The 22853-nt window shown below is 39.7% G+C and overlaps 4 protein-coding genes across 9 annotated transcripts in view; 2 read left to right on the top strand and 2 right to left on the bottom strand.

The window, feature by feature from the left end:
* Positions 1–8078, bottom strand: part of LOC147311581 (obg-like ATPase 1) — a 49262-nt gene extending 41184 nt beyond the window's left edge. For 2 of the 4 annotated variants that reach the window (XM_086266724.1, XM_086266722.1), the window contains exons 1-3: positions 4747–4879; positions 4536–4627; positions 503–646 (exon numbers count right to left, since the gene is read on the bottom strand). In XM_086266724.1, the coding sequence (XP_086122850.1) occupies positions 503–646; positions 4536–4627; positions 4747–4761 (251 nt within the window). In that variant the 5' untranslated portion in view covers positions 4762–4879. Of the gene's footprint in view, positions 1–502; positions 647–4535; positions 4628–4746; positions 4880–7844 lie in introns of those variants that run through there. The other 2 variants (XM_086266723.1, XM_086266725.1) reach the window with 2 other exon arrangements.
* A 60-nt stretch (positions 8079–8138) lies between these two features.
* Positions 8139–15656, top strand: sp9 (sp9 transcription factor). The gene is made up of 2 exons (XM_086266199.1): positions 8139–8296; positions 8807–15656. Exons 1-2 carry the CDS (start codon positions 8276–8278, stop codon positions 10103–10105), a joined length of 1320 nt encoding a protein of 439 aa, XP_086122325.1. The 5' UTR covers positions 8139–8275; the 3' UTR covers positions 10106–15656.
* Positions 12460–18606, bottom strand: cirsr (corepressor of RBPJ and splicing regulator). The gene is made up of 10 exons (XM_086266198.1): positions 18416–18606; positions 16734–16828; positions 16443–16516; positions 16287–16300; positions 15878–15930; positions 15746–15794; positions 14993–15113; positions 14228–14334; positions 13863–13948; positions 12460–13518 (listed from the first exon to the last, which is right to left on the bottom strand). Exons 1-10 carry the CDS (start codon positions 18485–18487, stop codon positions 12807–12809), a joined length of 1383 nt encoding a protein of 460 aa, XP_086122324.1. The 5' UTR covers positions 18488–18606; the 3' UTR covers positions 12460–12806.
* Positions 18607–19728: 1122 nt separating this feature from the next.
* scrn3 (secernin 3) lies at positions 19729–22852 on the top strand. 3 transcript variants are annotated; one of them, XM_086266315.1, is made up of 8 exons: positions 19729–19876; positions 20030–20201; positions 20331–20512; positions 20642–20841; positions 21544–21756; positions 21848–22010; positions 22101–22281; positions 22397–22852. In XM_086266315.1, the coding sequence occupies exons 2-8, from the start codon at positions 20046–20048 to the stop codon at positions 22556–22558; spliced, it is 1257 nt and encodes a 418-aa protein (XP_086122441.1). In that variant the 5' UTR covers positions 19729–19876; positions 20030–20045; the 3' UTR covers positions 22559–22852. The 3 variants fall into 3 exon arrangements, with proteins under 3 accessions (XP_086122441.1, XP_086122442.1, XP_086122440.1); XM_086266316.1 differs by having other exon boundaries at positions 19733–19876; positions 20034–20201; positions 21860–22010; XM_086266314.1 differs by having other exon boundaries at positions 19741–19876; positions 20034–20201.
* Position 22853: the final 1 nt, after the last annotated feature.

The raw sequence follows: 22853 nt of genomic DNA, 5'->3' as shown, positions 1-22853 counted from the left end.
TGCGTTTGTTATAATCTGAACAACACTGCAGGTCTATGGCACTTAAGAATAACATATATGAGGCTTTTAGATGCACAGGTAATAATTTTCAGAATCAATTCAAAATGCTTATGGTTGTTTTTAAATTATATTCTTTAAATAAGAAACATGCAAAATATCATTTGCGTGACCTTGTGAGAGGTGGGGAGGTTTAATTGTGTGGTTAGAGGGATAATTAGTAATAAAAAGTGTCATCTATGCATATGGCTACGGTATATCTAATATACAACATAGCGCAGGAAATCTGAATTGAACCTGCTTAAGCAGTTTCCATGAGTATGTATGATAACCAGGTGATGAAAGATGCTTTGGCTCTTCTTTGAAAGAAGCAGAGAAGCAATCTAAAAGCTCACAGCTACATGTCAACAACATTGGTATACGTTTTCTCATACCTATAGCAAGGGGACTGTCAGAGACTACAGATCTGAAGTGTGAATAATACGGGAACGATGAGACCTCATACCTGGCAGGTTTATGGAATTGGCAGAGGAAATCATAGCGTTCATCTGGAATGGGCACTCTGCTTTCATTTGGGTCAATGGTGCAGAAGGGGAAATTTTCAGCCGCAGCCTGACTCTTTGTCAGCACGTTGAAAAAGGTTGACTTACTGAAAATAAAAACAGCAGTGAGGTCAAGGCATCTAAAAGTGCTGCTGTGTAGGGTCTGGCGGTTCAATAGCATGATCCTAAAACATGTCAGTTATTTATGCAAAATGAAGTTGTTGTTTTTTAATCTGCACACGAGGCAGAAAAGGTTGCGCTAACAGGCTGAATATTTGAGCTCTTGAATATAAAATCCTGCGTCAATTACAAGGTTAGATAATCCCATAATAGATCTGCTGTAAATGGATTCGACTGGCTGTTGAACAGGACTCACAAAATGCAGCCTCATGTTGTGATCACAGAGAGATTTATTTTCTATGGCACAAGCAGCTCGAGTGTACTTCAAAATCTACAGACAATGGTGAGTGTCTAAGAGTAATGATGGCATGGCAGTTACCTATAATCCAGGACTTTCCATCTTTATCCCCTCACTCAGTGCTTCACATTGAAATTATTGTTTGTTAAGTCCTATAGGCATGAAATTGCTTGAGACTGCCAAAGTGCATGTATTAATTCCTTATATAAAGCTAGATTGATTTTCTAACATACTTGAAGCTTTTCCCGGGTCACCTTGGGTAAAAAAGAAAAGTAACACTAAAACATCTCTCAGGTGTAGACTTTAATGCTTAATATAGAGAACAGCACAGCAATGCACACACTTGCTGCAGTGCAAATCTGAGGGTGATGTGACAGTAAGTAAAAGAAAAAACAAAAAGAAGATTAGTAGTTTGCAGCCAGAGTTTGGGTGTTTTTTCAGCTGGTGGGTTATGGAAACTAGGAAGTCAAGATTTGTAGCTATGAAATCAATCAATCTTTTTAGTGAAAGACTAACACTTACATTTAAAGTGCAGTAACTCAAACAAATGTGTTAAAGAGCTCCGCTACGGAGCTAAAGGTAAACATCTCATGACTAGCTAGCATAGGCTAGGATTCTCGCTGCTCACTGGATTGTTATTATGAGACATCTTTTAATAAAGATAGCATGTGTCACTGGTGTTCAAATTAAAAAATGCCCAAATGTGAACTTGAACAGGGATATTAAGGGATGTTTATCATCTGGTAAATATAAAGTCAAAGCTACAGTTTGTAACTTTCACATCTAAATTTCATTTTCATTCAAGTTCGATTTTAGTCCAACAATGCTGGTGAAGCCCATCAGTGCAAGGTAAGGATCCTGGTAATTCACAGTATATTAGAGTTTTAAACCTGGAGCTCATTTTCCAGGTTGAATGCTATGTTTCCTTGAAGTGATGCCAACTGTAGTGCGATGGGCTTTGAGGTATGTTTTCTCTCGCTTGGCAGGTGGTGTCAGAAGTGTCAAAAGGCGGTGCATCAGGCGCCATAGGTTCAGTGTTTATATAACATAAAAAGACATTTCATACACTTCTGCTTTCCTTTAAATAAACTGTTTCCTAGACATCGCTGGTGCTGATTGCAGCTTTAGTTTCTACGTGCAGTTTGAGCCAATCAACAAGTGGTGGAAATGGAACAATGGAGATAAGGTAGGCTACACTAACTAGGACTGTGGGGGGGGGGAATCTAGCAAGTATCCAGGAAAAGTTTCTGATGGAAGTGTTTCTGTAATTTCTTCACTGCCAGAAGGGGAGACAAAAGCACATGCACATGGTGACATACTAACTTTTTTTTTCTTTTGCGGGGAGGTTCCACCTTGATTGGTGCAAACATGTAACTTGGTGTATATCAAGGATTTATATCTCTGCAGGATATACATGCTTTGAGCAATGGATGCTTGTTTTAACAAGTCATATCAGAAGTTAAGACTCTCATGATAGTCTACTGGTCAGTTCTTCTGTCTGAATGCCTTTTTAATCTTGATAATCTTGGCTAGCATCATGCAAACGGTCTTATTCATTGTCATAATGACACAGTTGGACAAATTTCTCCACTCACTATATAAAAACAGCTGAAAATGCATAGCTTATATAAGGCATACCAATCTGAGGTTATTATTCAGTTATTGTCTTGTTTTTACATTGCCTTCTAAGTCAAATGGAGCTGCGGAATAAGGCAAAAGGTAGATACTGTGTATTGGTAGCATAAGAGAAGTGAAAGAGATTTTATGCAGACCATATAGTGTGTTTCTCTAAGCCTTAACAGACAAGAATAAACTTTTTTCCAGCCTATGAGCAGGAGAATGGCAGTAAACACAGTGAGCATGTGCTGTGGTCTAAGTGTAGGAATAGCTGAAAGGCTGGCTGAATCACACTCTCGAGTTTCCCATGTGTGAAGAGTGGTCAGTTACGCCCAACTAACAGCTGGCTGGCATCTGAACATAGTTCATTCAGGAAGAAACCATAGGAGGGTTGACAAGTTGTACTTTGACATAAACGTGGTATGGCAGGCCGCAACCTCAGTGAGTTCTACTTCTTAACCCAGGAAGACATTGTGGTTTTGCTGGGGTAAGAAACGAAAACATTGGGCACTAGAGAGATGATGAGATGGTGTGCAATAATCTTCAAAACAGCTACCAATACACACCACATGTGAACAAATGGCTGCAGAAAACAGGCTCTGTATAAATATCTCCTCCCTCTAGTAATAAGTGTCTGCTAAAAAAGAAGAAGAAGAAAAGAACAGAAGAAGAAATCCAGCTTGTCCACAGTTTAACTAAAACAGTAAGGCTTACTTTCATTTGACTAATTACAATACAGAGCATGGACAATGTTTCCAATGTCCTTCCAAAAGCCATTGGTTTTCCAAAACTTTCCAAACTGCTCAAAAAAACAACTGTTCTGTTGAAAATTACTGAAAAAAAAAAGTTTCACAGAGGGGCAAAGTGATGAGAACATGACAGCTGAAAAGGAACATGATGTATCACCGTAGCCCTTTCTGTAACTCAAAGGGGCCTACAGGGAAGTCATGGTGGGGTCTGCACTGTTATTACACTATGTCACGGATGTTGCTGAAGGTCTTAGATGTAGTAGATGCTGACAAAAAAGATTTGTCTGACCAGGTGTGACATGGAAACGTGATGTCAGCCTTTTGACTCACAGACTGCCTGAGACGTACACTGAGCTTTGACCAGCAATGGGCTTTGCAGAGCGATAAGTGAGCTTTCAAAACCAATCAAGAACCCCACTCCCTCATTCAGTAAAAGGACAGAAACAATAGTAGACAGTAAGAGGAATGCAGGGGTTTTTTTTTTGCATGCTGTCATTCAGTTCAAATGCAGCACGCTCCCACATGTAAGGTGTTGCTCTTTTATTTTTTCTACTTTTTCCACTGATTTAATAGTAATATTCAGCATTCATAAATCCAGACATTGAGGAAACAAAAGGCATGCAAACTTTAACCTTTTTTTTTTTTTTTTATCACCGTGGGTTTTTATGAGCTGCAGATGCTTGACGCCCCAGGTCTACCCTTATAACACTTTTCTGCTGTAACATTCAAAAAAGGAAACAATGGTAACATCTGAAGCCTTTGTGAAAGGATGGGTAGCTGAGAGAGAGGGTTAAGATGCATGCAAGGGAAGACCTGGTTTGAAAACCTCTTGCGGAGTTTGATCCCTGCTAGTAGGGACACATGTGGCTCCAGGAATTTAAGAGCTTTTCAAACATTGTTGTGGTTATTCAGGAACACAGAAACGTTTCCCACAGTTATCCAAGGAGCAGCTCTTTCTGGCACGCAGATTTAAAATCGTGCCATTTATTCATTTATTTATTTTTATCACCATGTAGCAAGGCATGCAAAAGGTGTAACATGGAGAAACTCTCATGGAACAATGAAATAAAGGTAGAAGTTGTCTGCACTTGTCATGCAGCAGCTTACATCTTGTCTTACATACAGCAAGTTGGTGCAGTTCAACAGTAGACATGGGGCACATGAAATGTAGTGAGAAGCCCATCCTGTCTGTATAAATAAGGTTTTACTCACCCAACATTGGGCAGGCCAACAATCCCTATTTTCAGCGAGGTGCCAAACCTTCCAATCAATGGTGGTGGCTTTAGTGCATCAGCTCCCTTGCCCTAATCAAGACAATGTGGAAATGCACGCAGTCAGAAAAGCACTTGTCATTGCATAATCTACAGGGTATGCTATAGTTTTTTCCTTTTTTTAAACAAATCTGTTCCTTAATAAAACCCACCTTTTTTGGAGCCATTTCTCACACTAGAAGAGTCCACTGAATTCCACTACAGCTATAAGAAAAGCTCATTCATTGAAGGAAAATGGGCTAAGCTAAGTCCTCAAATGCAACCAGTCGACTGCACTTTAAGCAGATCACTCGCTGCGCTCAAAATAGAACCTGCAGCCCCTGGAAATGAAAGTTGACACTGTAAGCTGGCGAGCTGACCTGCACCTCCAAATTTAGCTGTCGATAATATTGATGCAGGTCGATGAGCTCCTATAAGATCAGCACTACAGTGCTGAAGAAAAGTGGCTACTAAAAGCAGATTTTTTCCTTCTCAGAGGCTTGACTGTATTGTCTGATTTGATTTTTCTTTTTCTAATGAACATTTCCATCGCCAGTCTTGGTGCTCGTCTAACTTGGGGCTTCCACAAGTTGTAATTATTGTGGGTCTCAGTGCTCAAAGGTTTGCTCAAATTTGTCTTGTTCCCTTGTTTTATAGCTTGTTACCTTCCCATGGAAATAAAAGCTGATTGTCAAGTGGTTAATTTCCCAATGCACTTCAGTTTATGCCATCTATTTTCTGACTGTGGTCTCTCTTTAGTTGTCACTAATATAACAATAAGAATTCATGGAAAACACACAACTGAAATCCATGCAAAATATATAACACGTTATCTATACATTTATTTTACAAAAAAGCCATAAAATAACAAAAAAAGGATAAAATTGACATATTTGTACCCATTTATTTTCTATAAACTGGGCTTCCTCTGATATTGTGATCCAAGTGGACTTCCCAGATAAAAAAATGTACAGCTTCAGCACCACAGAAGTAAAGTATAACATCCTTTTCACTCACAGTTTACACTTCAACCCCCTTTTGAGAGAAACAGGTGTAGCCACATGAGCACACGAAATTACAACAATTAGTTAAACATCCTCAAATAAACTTCCCGCTGCAGAAATACAAATTAAAGCACACAGGGGCACAACCAAAAACCATTGCCCCATCCAGCAGCCTGTCTAGTTTAACATGCAGAAAATGAGGCTCTAATAATCTGGATTTGAGGCAAGTGAGGCTGGCTTTGTAGAAAGAATTTAAATGAATAGGTCTGAATTAATCATTTATCTTTTGTTGATGGATGCACCCCCACTTAGACTCATCACAATAGATGCAGAGCGTTTTGTTCGACCAAATAAATCATTCCCATTGTTTAAGGTACATTGATCAATCTAATGGCTTGTAATAGGCTCCTAATTGCCACAGAGAAGTGCTCACGAATGGAGTCCAGAATTACAGATTCAACTCAGAATTTTCCTTTGAATGACAAGGAAAGATCATGTTCTCCCCTCTTGTCCCAAATAAACATGCTATGAAAAAACCACCCATATTTTATCAGCCTGGGTTAATGGAACTAACACAAACATTTCTGTACTAGTACATTTAAATAAAAAATATAGGTGGGTAACATTTATCAGTGCACAAGGGTCTTGTGATTCCTACACACGTTTCTTTGTTAGGAGCAATGTGAACGGTCACACTGCTCATCAGAATAATTATAATAGTAATACATTATTATTATTATTATGAAGAAGAAGAAATATTAATATAAGAACAACAATAGCAGATTTCATTTTAACTATATAATTCATTACAAACACAGTAAACAAAACTAAGAAATAATGGTAATCTGAAATTAATTGCAGGGTGAAGATATTTTTCATGCAGGAAAAAAAATTATAAACGCTTACATTAAATTTCATTTAATCCTCAGACTCGTTTAACTTCTTTAGCAACAATAAACTGTGCTTATGTAGAATAAACGCTTAATACTGTTAACAGCACTCTGCCAAATTGTCATGATTGCAAAAAATGATTCCATTTTCTTGGCAGCGCCAAGTAGCCTGTTTGATGAGACTGATTTTTATTCACCCTTCTAAAGGTGGGACTTTAAAGCAAAAAAAAAAGAAGGGAAAAAAAAGAGTATTTGAACAAATTGCGCCTGTGTTTACTGGCAGCATTCACACTCTATAATAGAGCATTATTTGCGCGTTTTGAATACTGTAATGCACATCTTTCGGTCAAGCCTTTCTCTGGAAAATTGCTTTAACTTTTAAAAGGATGATGATTCACATCAGAGCAGGTCAATTTTACATTATGCCATTATCCCTGAGCGTTTTTAACAAGCTATGAAATATGCGGCTTTATTGAATTGTTATATTCAAAGGGAGAAAAATAAAAGTCTCGAGTTTAGAGAAAGGAGAATAATAATAATAAAAAGAAGAAGAAGAAACTGGCGAAACGCGGCATCCTCTTCATTGTCCGCAATTTAATTAAATGTGGGATTGGGCTGGTGTTAAAAAAAATTATTTCTCAGCTACAATGAAGACATCGCGTTAATAAATCGGTTTAATGGAGATGACTGGCGGCCTTACAGCAGGAATCTCCTGGATACTGAAACTTCTCTCCCCCCCCTCCTCGACTATAAAATACTTGTCTTTTAAAACAGATCTACTGCTTTCACTTATCAGGTGAGCTGTCATTTTTAATTAACCCCTCACCTGCGTCCCACCACCCCCCAACAAGTGGGCAGGGAGGTACGCGTGTGGCACTGGCGCGCGCAAACACGAGCATAGGCACAAATAAGTGGAGATTTTGGCTGGAAAAAAGTTAACTGATTAATTGCGAGTCTTGCATGAATCTGCTTTCCTTCACCTATAAAGTCACTCGAATGCAGCAGGCTCATAAATAATCTAACTGCGCTCGGAGAAGCGGAGGTCTGCGCTGTCAGGCCTGTTTCTGGACTTCTTGGCTAAACTTTAATCCGTCTCTGATTTCCCAATATAAACACAACCACTTTAAAACCCCAGTCGTTTCCCACCGTGCCTAACACGCAGCAGCTTGCACTTGCGCTTGCACTTCTGCAGACCGCTCTGATAAAGCCATCTCCGAGTTATCTTTCACAAGCATACAGACTGCGCTTAAATCAACAATTTCTCAATGACGTGTTGCGCATGATCTGAATATTTAAAAAAATCAGAAGGGAAAACCTGGAGCTGCACCTTAGAAGCCGCAATCTACAAAAGCCTTAGAGAATTAGTGAAACGCTTACCTCTTGGAGAACTGACGTGTTAAAAAACTCAATTCTGGAATGAAAGGAGACATTGAGCCTTCGTGTGAGAATACATAAAAATAACTGTATGCATTTAAAAAAAGAAAAAACACCAAATCGTGTCTTGTATGACAGTCTGGCCGGAGGCTGCACAAACAGATGATTGACGGCGGGGTTTTTGGTGTTTCTGTCTGTGGTCGGCTCTCTCATTGGCCGACTTGAAACCCCGGCCATGAATGCAGCTATCAGATTGGCTGCGCGTCCTCGCCAGCTGTACTTCAAAGAACACGCTCGCTACAACTAGGTAGTGTTGGGAGCTGCGAGCCAAGAGAGAAACCGTGTGACCTGAGTCAACACGGTAAATCTGACACAAATTGGAGCCATACAGCACTGAAATCGCGAACCCTCTCATCACAGCACAGACCCTGGATATGGCTACGTCTATACTTGGGGTGAGTCTAACTTTGTGTCCAAGCACAGAAGTTGCGCGTAAAGTTGTCGCCGCTCACTTTGCTGTGAGGGATGTGTTTGTTGCTTTTCAAAACACGCGTGTTTTCCACGGGTAGAATTTATCATTTTCTCAGTTACTACAATTAAAACTTTTAATCTTGGACAAAACGTATAAAACATGGAGATGAAACTTTGCAGTCGTTTAAAGATTTTCTTAACATGTTTAGAAACTCGATGAACACTTTTATTTCTTACCTTGCTTTGCTTACATGTTACACACTCTGTACACATACACGCCTTTAAGAAGAAAATCTCGGGTTCATTCGCTTCCAAAGACGTTTCAGTAAAGTTATGAAATTTTGTCGTATTTAATTAATTTTAGTCATGTATGCTGAGTGCTCTCCAAGCCAAGCGAAATGATTTTCCTCATTTTCTCGTTTGTTATTCTCTGTTCTAAGCCCATGTGTGTGTGTGTGTCTGTGTGTTTGTGTGTTTCTTTTTTTTCCACCCAGGAAGAACCACGGTTTGGAACTACACCTCTAGCGATGCTGGCTGCAACTTGTAACAAAATTGGCAACACCAGTCCTCTTACAACTTTACCTGACTCCAGCGCTTTCTCGAAAGGTGGATTTCACCCGTGGAAAAGATCCTCCTCCAGCTGCAACTTAGGATCCAGTCTGCCCGGTTTCACGGTAGCGACGAGCCGCGCTTCGACAGGACTAACACAGACCAGTGGCACGAGCAACAGCGCCTTTTGCTTAGCCTCCACCTCCCCGACCTCGTCTGCGTTTTCCACAGAGTACAGCGGTCTGTTTTCCAACTCCGCCAGCGTCACGACCCAGGAATCTGGACAGTCAGCTTTTATCTCCAAAGTCCACACATCAGCAGAGACTCTGTACCCGCGCGTGGGGATGGCGCACCCCTACGAGTCGTGGTACAAGTCGGGGTTCCACTCAACCATCTCCGGTGACGTTACCAATGGTGCGTCCTCGTGGTGGGACGTTCACACAAATCCCGGGTCGTGGCTCGATGTCCAGAACCCCGCGAGCACCCTTCAGACCTCTCTGCACTCCGGCACCCCGCAGGCTATCCACTCCCAGCTCAGTGGCTACAACCCGGACTTCTCCTCGCTGACCCACTCGGCGTTTAGCTCCACTGGAATCAGCCCCTCTGCGTCTCACCTACTGTCCACCAGCCAGCACCTGTTAACGCAGGACGGTTTCAAAACAGTCATCCCCTCTTACACAGACGCTTCTGCCGCCAACGCCATGATTTCAGGGGGCAGTTCAGGAATAAGTAGCTCCTCGAGGTCGTCCAGGAGGTACTCTGGCAGAGCAACATGCGACTGCCCGAACTGCCAGGAGGCTGAGCGGCTGGGACCCGCCGGGGCCAGCCTGCGGAGAAAGGGACTCCACAGCTGCCACATTCCCGGCTGCGGTAAAGTGTACGGAAAGACGTCTCACCTCAAAGCGCATTTGAGATGGCACACCGGCGAGCGGCCTTTTGTCTGCAACTGGCTTTTCTGTGGCAAAAGGTTCACTCGGTCCGACGAGCTCCAGAGACATCTGCGCACCCACACCGGCGAGAAAAGGTTTGCTTGCCCGGTTTGTAACAAGCGCTTTATGCGGAGTGATCATTTGAGCAAGCACATCAAAACACACACGGCAGGTGGAGGAGGCAAAAAGGGAAGCGACAGTGACACCGACACCAGTAACCTGGAGACCCCGAGGTCCGAGTCCCCAGAACTTATTTTGGAAGGGGTGAACCCCAGAATTACTGTTAAGGATCCGTCTCCTCACGACGAACCCTGAGGCATCTCCCAAAAAATCAATCCAGATTAAAACAAAAAACACACAAAAAAATAATAATAATAATAATAAAAACTGCACAGCAATGAAAACGGGTCTTATCTGACGGACAGTAAAGGGGAAAATGTTTCCAGAAGCGATAGCAAAATCTAAAAAAAAATATATTCTCCACAGGCGTGACGAGTATTTCATTCGTAAATTCATCTTTACAAAAAAAAAAAAAAAGAAAGAAAAAAAGAGTGATTTACTGTAGGCCTTCGGAAAATTTGAGGGAGACAGCTTGAAAATGAAATGGATGTTTGCTAATGCGCGAAACCTGTTGAACTTTGGTTGGACAATGTGAGTTACACCTTGTATATTGACGACTAAACTATGTGTTATTTTCATGTAAATGTTAGGCTATGATTGTTTTATTCGTGTTGGTATCCTGGAAATCAGGGAGTTTACTTTCGACGCACTTTGTGGATATGTATGTAAACGGCTTTTTAAACTTTGGTTAACCATTTTATTTCTTTGCTAAAAAAATTTATCTATATATAAATGTTTACCTGTATAAAGTCACACGTATAAGGCTTTCATTTTATCGTAATTAAAACATCTTAAAAAAGGCTTTAAGTGTGTGATGTAGAGTTTATATATTTTTTGTTTATTTATTAGGTTTAAATCTAAAAATATATATTTTTTATTTTTTTACTTTTTTAAAGTGTGACAGCTCATCACAGGCTTTCTTTTCCTTCTTAAAATCACCTACAATACGTCGACTTTAACTATTTCCTCTATGGAATAAATCAATGTTTAATGCCCCGGAAAAGACATTTCATGCCCAAATGAAAATCTTGTTAAATGGTATTAATTATGACTTGGAGCACATCGCAGCCCCATGTGTCTTGTATTTGCGATTAGGGATTCGTGTCTTATCAAATATCTAATTAATCTCCGAGACATCTTTTGTTCGGTTTCACTTTATCGAGGGGTTTCCAAGGGGGTTCGCTGACAAAGGTCCCCGAATATTTATTCTAATTGTCCAAATTAACTGCTTTCATTTGCATAGCAATCGATGGACTGAGAATAAGGATGTGGCTTCTTTCTCTTTGCCAGAAACACGTTATATGGGAACAGTTTTTTAAACTTCAGAAAAAGACGGGGGGCAAAGAGTCACATGCAAATGTTGAATTTTAAAATGCTCTTTGCACGGCGCAGTCAAACGGTAGCTGCATGTTATTTGAATATCAGTGGCCCCGCACTGAAAGGGTTCAAGGATGCTCTCTGACTTCTTTGTGCTTACCCAGTGCAGCGTCCGACTCTCAAAGAAAAGGCCGGGGAATAATTACAGCATGAATCCAGGACTAGGAATACGTCACGGAAAAGCATCTCATCCAGACACCCTCTTTTTTTCCCTTTTCTTTTTAAGGAGGATGTTAAATTGACCAGAAGGCAATAGGAGGGAAATTATTTTCATTTCCTTTTGTGTAGCAGCGGCTTCAAGGAAACGGGCAGAAAGTGAAAACTATCAAATTACTACATTTCCAATCTGAATTTAATCAAAAAATATATAAACAGCCTAAATAATAACGCTGAAATTTAATATTTTGTTGACACGTTCAGCAACTGTTTTTTCCTCCATATTTTTATTATTATTATTTTGGGGGGGGGAGGCAAAATGTGTCATTTTTATCGACATCAAAACAGTTTGCAAAATCTGCAATTTGTAAGTCTAAATGTCAAAGAAAAATCGCTACAAAAATTATTTAAAACTCTACAGGTTATATTTAATGTAAATGTCTCATGTAAAAGTAGCCAATGAAATAACTGCAATTGTAACTGCCTTAATTTATACACATCTACTGCATGCCTAATAACGGGGTGTTACTATGCTCGCTGGCTATTTGTACACAAATTATTCTTTGTCTATTTTCATTTAACGCCCGGAAAAAACCCAACGAGCGTTTTACAGAGATTCATGGATAACGCACTTTAAAGGCCATTAAAATTCGGGGAAACTGGTCTTAAAATTTTGTGCCCATTACTAAAAAAAAAATAATAATAATAATAATAATTTGGGGATTTAAAAAAAAAAAAAAAGTGTATGAAATTTCTATGAGGTGTCCAGAGCACAAAAACACACGGGTATAAAGACTGACGGCTCATCAGTCCACGTCTTCACTTTCATGAAATTTGACATTAAACTTAAACATCGCGATAAATAACTCCATAAACTAATTGATTTAAAGATTTAATCAGAAAATAACAGTCCTGCTTTTAACAAAAAAAAAAAAAAAAAAAAAAAAAAAAAAAAAAAATCAACAATTTTCACAAACACAATCAAAAAGTAAGATTTAAAAATTGCATCAGATGAATTTTATTATTTTTTATTTTTTTGGTAGTGACCCTGAAAAGGAGTCCAACATTTTCCCATCAATGGATCAGATGCAAATTGCTTTTAATGGTAACCAATTCATTTAGACCCTTTCATACAGTACAAAACAGCATCAGTGTGCACTGACATGCATCTAGATATTTTCTGTTGACTGCTTCCCTCTGCTGGAAGAAACGGAGATCAACACACAATTTCTTCTATTTAAATAAAGGGACCCTACATGCATAACAAAAATTACTACTTAATAGATAGTGCAAGAGACATGCATGAGATTTTCCTTTTTCCTTTAGTTCTATATGCAGGAAAAACAAGCTTAAAGAAAGGAGGTCAGTGTCTTCTATTTGTTTTGTCCCCACTTCTGTCTCTTCTCTCCCTACTCTTACTCCTGCTTCTTCCTCTGCCCTCCCTTTCTCTTCTCCTTTCTCTGCTTCTGCTCCTCCCATCTGCTGTTCTGCCTTTCCTTCCTTCTGTGCTACTTCTGTTCCTCTCACCATCTCTACTGTGACGTCTGTCTTTACCTTCGTCCTCCCTGCCTCTCTCGTGGCTTCTACTTCTGTCCAAGCCAGACTTGGAGCTGCTAGGTCTCTGCCTGTCCCTGCTGTTGTGCCTCTTTCTCTCTTGACCTCCTTCCAGCGTGATCGCGTTCTTGGGGCTGCGATTCCGACTCCTGCTCCTTCCCCTCTCTATCCTTGTTTGTCTATAATCTCCAGACTCCTCTTTAGTCTGCTTCTGTCCAGTGCGAGGGCTCGGTGACCTGCTCCTGTGAGAAGAGGCCTTTCTCTGACTCTTGACTTGTCGCTCGCACTCAGAGCTGTTATCCCGACAGGAATCTTTTTTCTTGTTCTTCTTTCTCTTCTGGCTCTTGGACTTGCTATGACTGTCTGAATCTGAGCCACTATCATCACTGCTGCTGCCACTGGAGGAGTCACTCGAGCTGTCGCTGCTTTCATGCTTTTTCTTGTGTTTTCTTTTGCTCTTCTTCTTCTGTTTTTTGCTCTTCTTTTTCTTTGCCTTCTGCTTTTCTAGCCGATCCAGTTTTCTGCAAAACAAAAAATAAAGGAAAACAAGCATTCAATTAAAATTCTTCAGTGACGCAGCGGACATTTAATTTGTGCATAATAAATTCTGATTAGGCACAAAGTTTGCAGAGATTGGAGTTAAACACTTCACCAGAAACGGAAAATGTAGTGATTGCATTATTTAAAAAATGCATTAAGATACAAGACAAAAAACTAAATGTAATATAAACATAATAGGAAAACTGGGCCTACAATAGCTATAGACACTAAAACATATCACACCATGTTTTAAATTTTGTCTAAATATTTACATTTTATTTAAATATTAATGAAATAAAAGTGATCATGTGTGAAGGTTTTTCACCTGAGGAGTTTCTGTTTTTGCTTGGTTGTTAAAGATTTCAGGAATTCCACTTCGGGGTCTTCCTCTTCCTCACTGGCCACATAATCCTGGAATATCACAAAGCACACATAACATTACAATTTACGAATAAATATAAGCCCTGACAATAAATCTACATTGATCGGCTTTGACAGTGACAACACTTCTTTATTAAATCTACTTATCTGACTTTTTATTTTACACTTTTCTACAAATCTATTCGATCAAAAGACAAACCGCATCTGTAGTTAGTTATTCTCTCTCCCGTTCAAGGGTATAGTTTACAGTACGCGTGTGTTCGTATATTGTCCTGTGTGCACGGAGATGACAGTGTGAGACACAATTACCTGCAATGGATCGCAAACAGTTGAATTCCTACCAAGGACAGATTTTTTCAGAGCAAACCCACTGTTTCGCATCTCCGCCATTAACTCCGAGGGGTGCATCGACGGACCTGTTGGCACAAATCACAGCCTCAGAGTCCCATTGATGTCAGAGCCATACCATCCACTATCTCCACAGTGGGAATTTCAGAGGCGGCTTTGTTAACAGAATGGGACATCAAATCAACTCACTCCACTTCCGGCTGAGCAAATCATACAATATCATTCTCTGCCAAAGCAGCAGTTAAGGGAATCAGAATACACAATAATTACATTTTTTCTCCCGGCACAGGAGGGGGACCATTACAGCACTCCACCATCAACACCACTGACTGGACTCTCCCAGGGTAAACATTATTACTTTACTACTCAACTGGCTGATTGCACAAGTCAGAATCAGCTCAAGGCCGGGAGCTCCAGCAGAAGCCAGAGAGGGACGATACAGTCGGTGTACCTGCTGCGAATCGTGTGACAGGCAAAGCTTCCCAGTGCTCGCAAATTTTCTGGCGCTTTATTCTTTTGTAGTAATAATTATTTGAGTTTTTCCACTGCAAAAAGATTCTGTATATGTGCACTACAGCTAAACTCATTATTGATTATCCTGCCATAAAATAAAAAACTGTACCCAACAATAATAGTGGTGTCTTTATATAGATGTCAAAGCAGCGTTAACACAGAATTTCTCATTTAAAAGATTAAAAAACAAACAAACAAAAAAAATGTATTTACCTGCGCCATCCTCTGAGGTCATAGAGCTGGCATTGATACCTGACAGTCCGAACAGAGGACACTCTCTGTCCGTGTTCACGTGGCCCCATTTGTGACATTTGATGCATCTCACGTTGCGCACCTTGGAAAGTTGGGCAATAACAAAAATTAGAATTGGCCGAACACTGGAGGCACATGCAACCCTTTAATAATAAGAAAAATACACTATAATTCACAGAGCATTACATAAGACGGTGTTTGCCATTTTCTCTTTAGCTTCTGATCCTCTAAAAAACAAAAACAAATAACTGTCTACAGCTGACTCTGTAGTCATAGGCTACAGAGGGATTTTTCTAAAAGGTTCATTTGTAGGATTTGAATGCATAAATTTAACATAGTTTCTTTTGTCACTTGCTTAACATGACTCTTAAGCCATTTTCCACATATAAACTGCAGCCCTGAACTTTTCAAGGACTTGCCCGACACAGGCACATGTGAAAAGTGGTTGTCCTATGTCCTACCTCCTGCACGCTCTACCCATGCAGCTTCTTCACCTAAACCACACGGTTTATTTCCAGTAGTGCAAACGTGTCTAAAGCAGACCGTTTCCTGCTGTGCGCTACATGTGAGAAAGGGCAACTGTGGAAAACATCCCGACCTGACGCTCCTGAAATTCTCCCAAGTTCATGTGTGAAAGCAGCTTTACACATTAACTGCCAGGCTGGGGGATTATTTGTGCAATATAAATTTAAATAAATAGAACTCATTACACACCTGGATTCCAAAGGGCTGATCTCTAATATTCATGTCATCCTTTGCATACCTAAAAAGATACAATTTAAAAAGTAATGCAAATTCTGGCAGCAATGCAGAAAACTTCATTGTGTATGAAAATCAACCACTTACTTCTCTCTAGGAGCTCCTTTCTGCCACTCAAATTTGTACTCTTCCTCCCCCTCCTGAAAGTCAGAAGTCTTTCATTACAAATTATAGTAACTTTTCTTATTATAAATGAATGAACCTATATAAGTTGTTTGCTGTCAAACCATCATGCACATACAAGTAACTGAATATAAAGGTAAAAGCATTAGTTTATATTTATAGTTTTAGGGTCACCGGGACCATATAGTTTGCAATGCATTCATAAGATTTTTTTTTCCTGAAAACACAGTTTATGATGTTTAACCATAAGGTGTTTTTTTAAAATAATTATTTCTAATTTAGGTCTGTGAGTTACAGACAACAACACATTTGTGTTCACTTAATTTCACCACACCTGGTCTGAAACAATGATGACAGTAAAATTTTACTTTACCTCTTTCTTTTCCTCTTCAGGACAGAAGACAGTTATGAGGAGAAAATAAAAAGGAACAAGCATTTACATTAAAGGAATGTTTTTTTCTTAACAACCACATTTTCAGAATTGAGATCTTTATTACACATTACAGTTGTTTCATAAAATAAAACCTACCTTTGGATGCTCCGGGTGGAGCCTCATACATGAAATTCAGGCCATTTTTAACACGATCATCACCCATCAACAACCTTTAGGTAAAAAAGCAATTATTATTTAAACAGTATTTATCAACATTTACAAATAAGAAGTTGGAGGATGTTGTAAGACAATGTCTACTGTAGATTTTGTTCTTGCAAAAGAAAAGTTTTCAGTTTACTGAGTAAAATATTCAATATTCAATTATAAGTGTACAAAAACGTGCGTTGTACGTGTTCTTTCAGGTATCTTCCTGGGTATTTATCTAACCTGTTGTTGTAAGTGTCTTGCTCTTTCAGATATGCCTGCATTAGGTCTTCTTGCTTCGTCTTCTCGAAGGTCAGCTTCTGTTCTGCTATCCATACCTACAACAGAAAGAAAGAAAGAGAAAAGTCATTGTGGGCGATCTGGAAACACCAGAATGTTGTTCTATTTGGATTAGACTATTTGCTGATATTTTCATTTAGTTGTACAACTTGTCATATTTTTTTCCATTTCTTCTTTATTTTTGTGACAAAGACTTCCATTTAAAAAAGTATTATATTTGTTTTATTATTGTGAAATACAACTATATACCATTCAAAACTCATCACCAGCTGTCTTTTGCAATGTGAATCACTGTTTTTGTATGTACTCAATTGATACTATACAGGACTGCTTTATTTATTTGTTTTTTGAATTTTAAGTAGCCAAATATCAGATGTTTTTGATGTATCTATCTCAAAATACAGATCCTGATTTACTTTCCCCTCTTTGTGGTAAGAACAGTTAGTGAAAGTTTCAGGAATTTTCAAGAAATTTTTCAGTATTTGATATATTGATGATTACATTTTACAACAATCATTATAAATGTCCAAACTTTGGACCATAAGAGAGACATAAGAGAAGCCATAAGGTAAACCTTTTTTAGTCCTACTCGTGGGGAATTTGTTGTGTCACAGCAGAAAGTGGACAGTGCAAAGTTACAGCAGCAAAAATAAAATTTGCCCTTCACCTCCAACCGGTCACGGCAGCCCCTCTGAGCCTGCTTCTACTGGCGATTTCTTCCTGTTTAAAGGGAGTTTTTACTTCCCACTGTTACCAACGCGGTTGTTCTTGGGGGTCATATGATTGTTGGCGTTTTCTTTGGAATATTATAGCGTCTGTACCTTACAGTATAAAGTGCCTTGAGGCCACTGTTGTGTGTGGCGCTATATAAATAAAACAGAATTGAATTGAAAGTTTTAAAGGCAAATCATATTCATATACCTACTACCAACTCTTCAATCCATATTAAACTAAAGACGATTTTTTAAATATCACGAAGTGGTTAGTTTGCTTAAAGAAGTTGGATGAGCAACAATTTTGATTGCTTTTAAACACTTAAAAAAGAATAAAACACTTAATACCAATCTGCCCTCTGTGATAGTATCTTTAGGATCTCAAAGTAACCATTTTGGCTGTTAAACTACTGCATCAGAGGTGCACAATCAAACCCACCCTATACACTATGGATGCCAATACTATAACTTTCAAACACTCACATTGAATCAAGTAGTCAAAAGTACATCCAACAGTAAGCAAATATGAAAAGAAACAACATAAAAGTAAATAAATGGTCACATCTGGCCAGACTTCAAATGAGCAGCATGTGACTGTGAGCTATATTAAAAAGTTCAGAGTATTAATGTTCACTCTGTCGCTAAAGATCGCAGGGAAGCTAAAGCACTCACTCTTCCTAGCTTTATAAAACATCTCTACCAGCTAACTTTGTTGGTTTATCCAACCTTATGGTTCACATAAAACAGACTAAATAAAATTACTCACTGAAGTCAACAATTAACAGTCAGCTAATAAGGCAGTCAGCATAGTGTAAGCTTTTCAGACGTAGCGAGCTAGGCTAGTAGCAGTAGCTAGGAAGCTAAGCTTGCGTTCAGTAGTTTCAGCAGCGTCAACAGTTATCAAGCAGTTACCTTTTTGATATTTGACTTCGATGCAGGATGAAAATCCTTCTTACACATAAAATTAGCAAACGACTTCCCCATGGTGGCGCGCCAATAGCGTTAGCTGAGTGAAAAACGTTTAGCTAACGCAGGTAGTAGCGTAGCTTCCTCGGCATGTAAACAAAACCGCTGTCACGAAGATGGTTTTGTATTGGTGTCACGTGACGTATTCAGGCACGCAGATTGATTGGTCTGTGGGATGGCAAAAATCACGTGACACAGTGTTGCCTAAACTGCAGCCACAGTATTTGGAAAATGTAAATGACCGTCAATTGTAAAGATGGAGACTGAAATAAAGGCAGCTCTGCAGTTGTGCGTGTGCAGTTTTATGTATAAAAACACAAATAAAAAATACATTATGGGTTTCGTACTATTCTTTGACATTCGACGTATTTGTCAGTGACCTCAAATTTGCTAATTATATTAGCAAGGTCACCAGAATTTATTTCTATCGCTAGAAAAATACATCAAAAGTTTCTTCTTATCTGAAACTGCCTTTGGTCCATGCGTTCATATCAAGCAAGTTAGATTACTACAATGCTGTTTTTGTTGTTGTTGTTGTTGTTGTTGTTGTTTGTAGAATCATTAGAAGAATGATTTCATCTTGCTCAGAAAGCAGCAGTCATAGTCCTTACACGGGAATGTGAAAATACTATTTTGGCGCGATCGTGGCTCAAGAGTTAGGAGTTCGCCTTGTAATCGGAAGGTTGCCGGTTCGAGCCCCGGCTTGGACAGTCTCGGTCGTTGTGTCCTTGGGCAAAACACTTCACCCGTTGCCTACTGGTGGTGGTCAGAGGGCCTGGTGGCGCCAGTGTCCGGCAGCCTCGCCTCTGTCAGTGCGCCCCAGGGTGGCTGTGGCTACAATGTAGCTTGCCATGACCAGTGTGTGAATGGGTGGATGACTGGATATGTAAAGCGCTTTGGGGTCCTTAGGGACTAGTAAAGCGCTATATAAATACAGGCCATATTTAAATTACTAATTAATTAAGAAAAACTCTCAATGGTTTGGCCACCCAGTACATTAGGACCAATGACTTGTTCAGTGCTTTTAATCCAACTAGACTTCTCGGGTCTTCAGGTGCAGATCTGTGGTCCTGAAACATGTGCCTGAGTTCAATAAGAAAAGTGTCTGAATTCAAAAGAAAACTTAAAACCGTTTTATTCTCACAGGCCTAAACACAATAACTCTCTCTCTGTTAACGTTTTTTAATCCCCTTGAGAAACTGGAACACTATGTTTTTATCTCTTTTGATAAAGTGAAGTGAAACGTACATAAGAATAAAACTGACAGCAACAGTTGTGCGCAATTCTTTTAACTACGAAAACGAAACTGACTTCATCTCGGTCACGTGACTGCACTGTTTCCGCGTTTGTGAACTTTGACAGACGAAAGAAACGCACGAGAATAGAAACTGATGGTAACAACGCTGGGTAAGTCTGCTTATGTGCTATTCAGCGCTATACGTCAACAGTATATTAACATTACAGGGCTTACAAGTGACTTTGTGTGTTTACGGTTTACTACATCTGCTAAATCTGAGCACCAGTGAAAACTGTCTTGGATAACTAAGACCTTTCTTTTAGATAGTTTGGGATTAATATGCGCCCATCTTCGTGTGACACCTTTGTGGCTCTGCCCCCATCCACTGAGGGACAGCGCATCATTTTTGGGAAAAACTCTGACAGGCCTTGCGATGAAGTCCAGGAGGTTGTGTATTTTCCTGCCACAGACTATGCTGCAGGGGAGAAGGTTGAGGTAGGTAATAAAGAGACCATATCATTGCCCTCCAACCTTCAGTCTACCACAGTGCTACTCCTTGCGGAGCGTCCCAGCTGATAACCATTAATACCTTTTGCCCTTGTGTGTTCTTCTTTTTGTGAAAAGTGCACATATATAGAGATTGAGCAGGTCGCCCACACTTATGCAGTTGTATTGAGCAGACCAGCATGGCTGTGGGGGGCAGAGATGGGTGCAAATGAGCATCAAGTGTGCATTGGAAATGAAGCAGTGTGGGGCCGACAGAGTGCAGATGGCGAGGAGGCTCTCCTCGGCATGGATCTCGTCAGGTAAACCCGCCTGTATAGAAGTTGTCTGCTTTTTAAAGTATCTATATACTTAGCTTAATGTATCCTGATGTGCAAAAGAAAATGTAATGGCATGGTCTCCGTTTAAAATTTTGTTTGTCAATTTCACAGGCTTGGACTTGAGAGAGCTGATACAGCTGAGAACGCAGTGACCGTTATCACCGAGCTGCTGGAGAAGTACGGTCAGGGAGGATCGTGCATGGAGGATGAAAGTAGCTTCACCTACCACAACAGCTTCCTCATCTCAGACAGGAAGGAAGCATGGCTCCTGGAAACGTCAGGAAAGTACTGGGCAGCAGAAAGAGTCGAAGGTAATTGGAAAGAAAAAGTTCACTCTGAACATAAGACTTCTTTGGCCAATTCAGGGAATACTCTGGGAAAGTAGACATCCTAAATAGACCAGTAACTTTTATATAATGTTTGTGATAAGTAGTAGTAAAAAGAATAATGGATGGGAGCTGTTAAATTCAGAAGAGAAGATGAATAAATATTTTCAGTGTGTGCACATTTATGGGTATTAAAAGGCATAAAAAGCACAAAAGGACTGAATCGCTCACTACTCTGCAGTCTGCAAATTTTGCAGGACTCAAGAGGTGAGCCTCATAACAAAATGCACATTAGTTGGATATTTACACTGATAATTTAAGTAGATTAGATACATTAGTCTATACGTGGCATTAGAACAAATACAAAAATTACACACATTTTATGTCCTTTGGAATAAAATAGTGGTTACTACATTAAAGGGCAAAGTCTCAGCTTTTAATTTCAGTATATCTGGAAAGAAAGAGGTGTGTTTGAGATTTAACAAGACCAAAACCTGTCCTAGATGTACTTACACATTCTGACCACCAGAGAGTGCTGGCTGTCCTATTCAGAATACTTTCTAACATTTAAAGGACGGTTGTTGTTGTTTTTGTTTGTTTTGTTTGTTTGTTTTTTACCTCAGTAAAGGAAAGTTAGAGTAAAATAGATTTAATTTTAGTGACTGCTCATGTTTTCCTCTTCTACAGGTGGATATCGCAACATCTCAAACCAGTATGGCATCACCATTAAGATAGACAAGGAGCATCCTGAAATGAGGGCGTATGCCCAAAGTAAGGGCTGGTGGGATGGGAAGACTGAGTTCAACTTTGCCACGGTCTACTCCTTTATGACTACAGCCAGAATAGAAGCCTCTGGGAGCCGATACTGTGAGGGGAAGAAGTTGTTGGAAAAGAGCAACGGTTAGTCAATGAACACACTCAGAAAAATTGGGGTCACAGGAGGACAAAGGTTACATAATCTGCACCACTGGTGTGATTTTATTTACTGAAGGTCATATCACAGCAGAGACAATGATGGATATCCTGAGGGATAAAGATAGTGGCATCAACATGGAAGGCATGTTCATGACCACAGGAAGTATGGTCTCTGTGATACCCACGGATCCCGATCTGCCAGGGGTTCACTATTTTACAGCAACTCCAGATCCTGAAAGGTATAGTACTTAATGTTATTTTAGCGCTTAAAGCACTCTTCCAATGCATTTCTACTGATGATCTCCTGGGTTCTTCTTTTGTAACAACAGGTCTGTATTCAAACCGTTCATTTTCGTGAAAAACCTTCACCCGTTAAAGGAGACGTCTTCCCCGAGTTACGGCCTAGATGACCCTGTGAAGAAGAAACCCCGCTTCCAGAGCAAGCCTGACCGCAAGCACGAGTTGTTTGTCAAACATGAACTGGTGGCTGCCATCATTGAGTCCCACAAGGTTTTGCAGTTTAATTCAATTCAAGCCTGCGATTTATGTAAAATTATTATTATTTTGTCTTGTGTGGGCCTTTTTTCTGAACGTGTGCAACTTGTGTTTTTTCCTTTCTCTGTAGGACAGAGGAAGGAAGATCACAGAAGGTATGAGGCAGCTGGAGAAGGAGATGATAAAAGAGATGGAGGAACATCTTTTACATGGTGTTGAGAGCCCAGATTTTCTGGTGAACTTGTTTTCAAGTTCTATCCAGAGGGAGCTTTCTGTTTACAGCCAAAAATGAGGCCAGAGCCACAACGTAGTTCCACACTTTGCAGGATACTGTTCAGAACTATTGCTTAGAAAGTTGAAGAGAGTGTAATGTTCTTAAATCCCATGACATTAAAGTCTTGACTCTTATTTAATGAATCATTGATGAGAAATGTTCCATAACAAATGCATTACATAATGCAAGAATGAAATCTTTTGTAATAAAAGTTTGTTTTTAAACACGTTATGAATATACAGCCAAAGTGTGATGATGCATTTTTGAATTGCATGCATTTTATTAAAATTTGGTTTAATAAAACAAAATTTTG

Source organism: Aulonocara sp. 'chitande type north' Nkhata Bay, linkage group LG16, assembly GCF_057382095.1.
Source record: "Aulonocara sp. 'chitande type north' Nkhata Bay isolate Kocher_YH1m ecotype deep benthic linkage group LG16, A_spYH_male_GT1.1, whole genome shotgun sequence".
Classification (NCBI taxonomy): domain Eukaryota; kingdom Metazoa; phylum Chordata; class Actinopteri; order Cichliformes; family Cichlidae; genus Aulonocara; species Aulonocara sp. 'chitande type north' Nkhata Bay.
The sequence above is the reverse complement of the archived record's forward strand: the minus strand, read 5'-3'. Positions and strand labels throughout refer to the sequence as shown.

What these genes read in the sequence shown, in the direction of transcription:
- sp9 (XM_086266199.1), top strand. Translation starts at nt 8,276, where the DNA reads ATGGCTACGTCTATACTTGGG. An exon ending in TGGCTACGTCTATACTTGGG is followed by an intron (nt 8,297 to 8,806) that starts GTGAGTCTAACT and finishes TTTTCCACCCAG; the next exon opens with GAAGAACCACGGTTTGGAAC.
- scrn3 (XM_086266315.1), top strand. Translation starts at nt 20,046, where the DNA reads ATGCGCCCATCTTCGTGTGACACCTTTGTGGCTCTGCCCCCATCCACT. An exon ending in CTGCAGGGGAGAAGGTTGAG is followed by an intron (nt 20,202 to 20,330) that starts GTAGGTAATAAA and finishes TTTTGTGAAAAG; the next exon opens with TGCACATATATAGAGATTGA. An exon ending in CTCGGCATGGATCTCGTCAG is followed by an intron (nt 20,513 to 20,641) that starts GTAAACCCGCCT and finishes TCAATTTCACAG; the next exon opens with GCTTGGACTTGAGAGAGCTG.
- cirsr (XM_086266198.1), bottom strand. Translation starts at nt 18,487, where the DNA reads ATGGGGAAGTCGTTTGCTAATTTTATGTGTAAGAAGGATTTTCATCCT. An exon ending in CAAGACACTTACAACAACAG is followed by an intron (nt 16,517 to 16,733) that starts GTTAGATAAATA and finishes TTTTACCTAAAG; the next exon opens with GTTGTTGATGGGTGATGATC. An exon ending in AAAGGAGCTCCTAGAGAGAA is followed by an intron (nt 15,795 to 15,877) that starts GTAAGTGGTTGA and finishes GTATCTTTTTAG; the next exon opens with GTATGCAAAGGATGACATGA.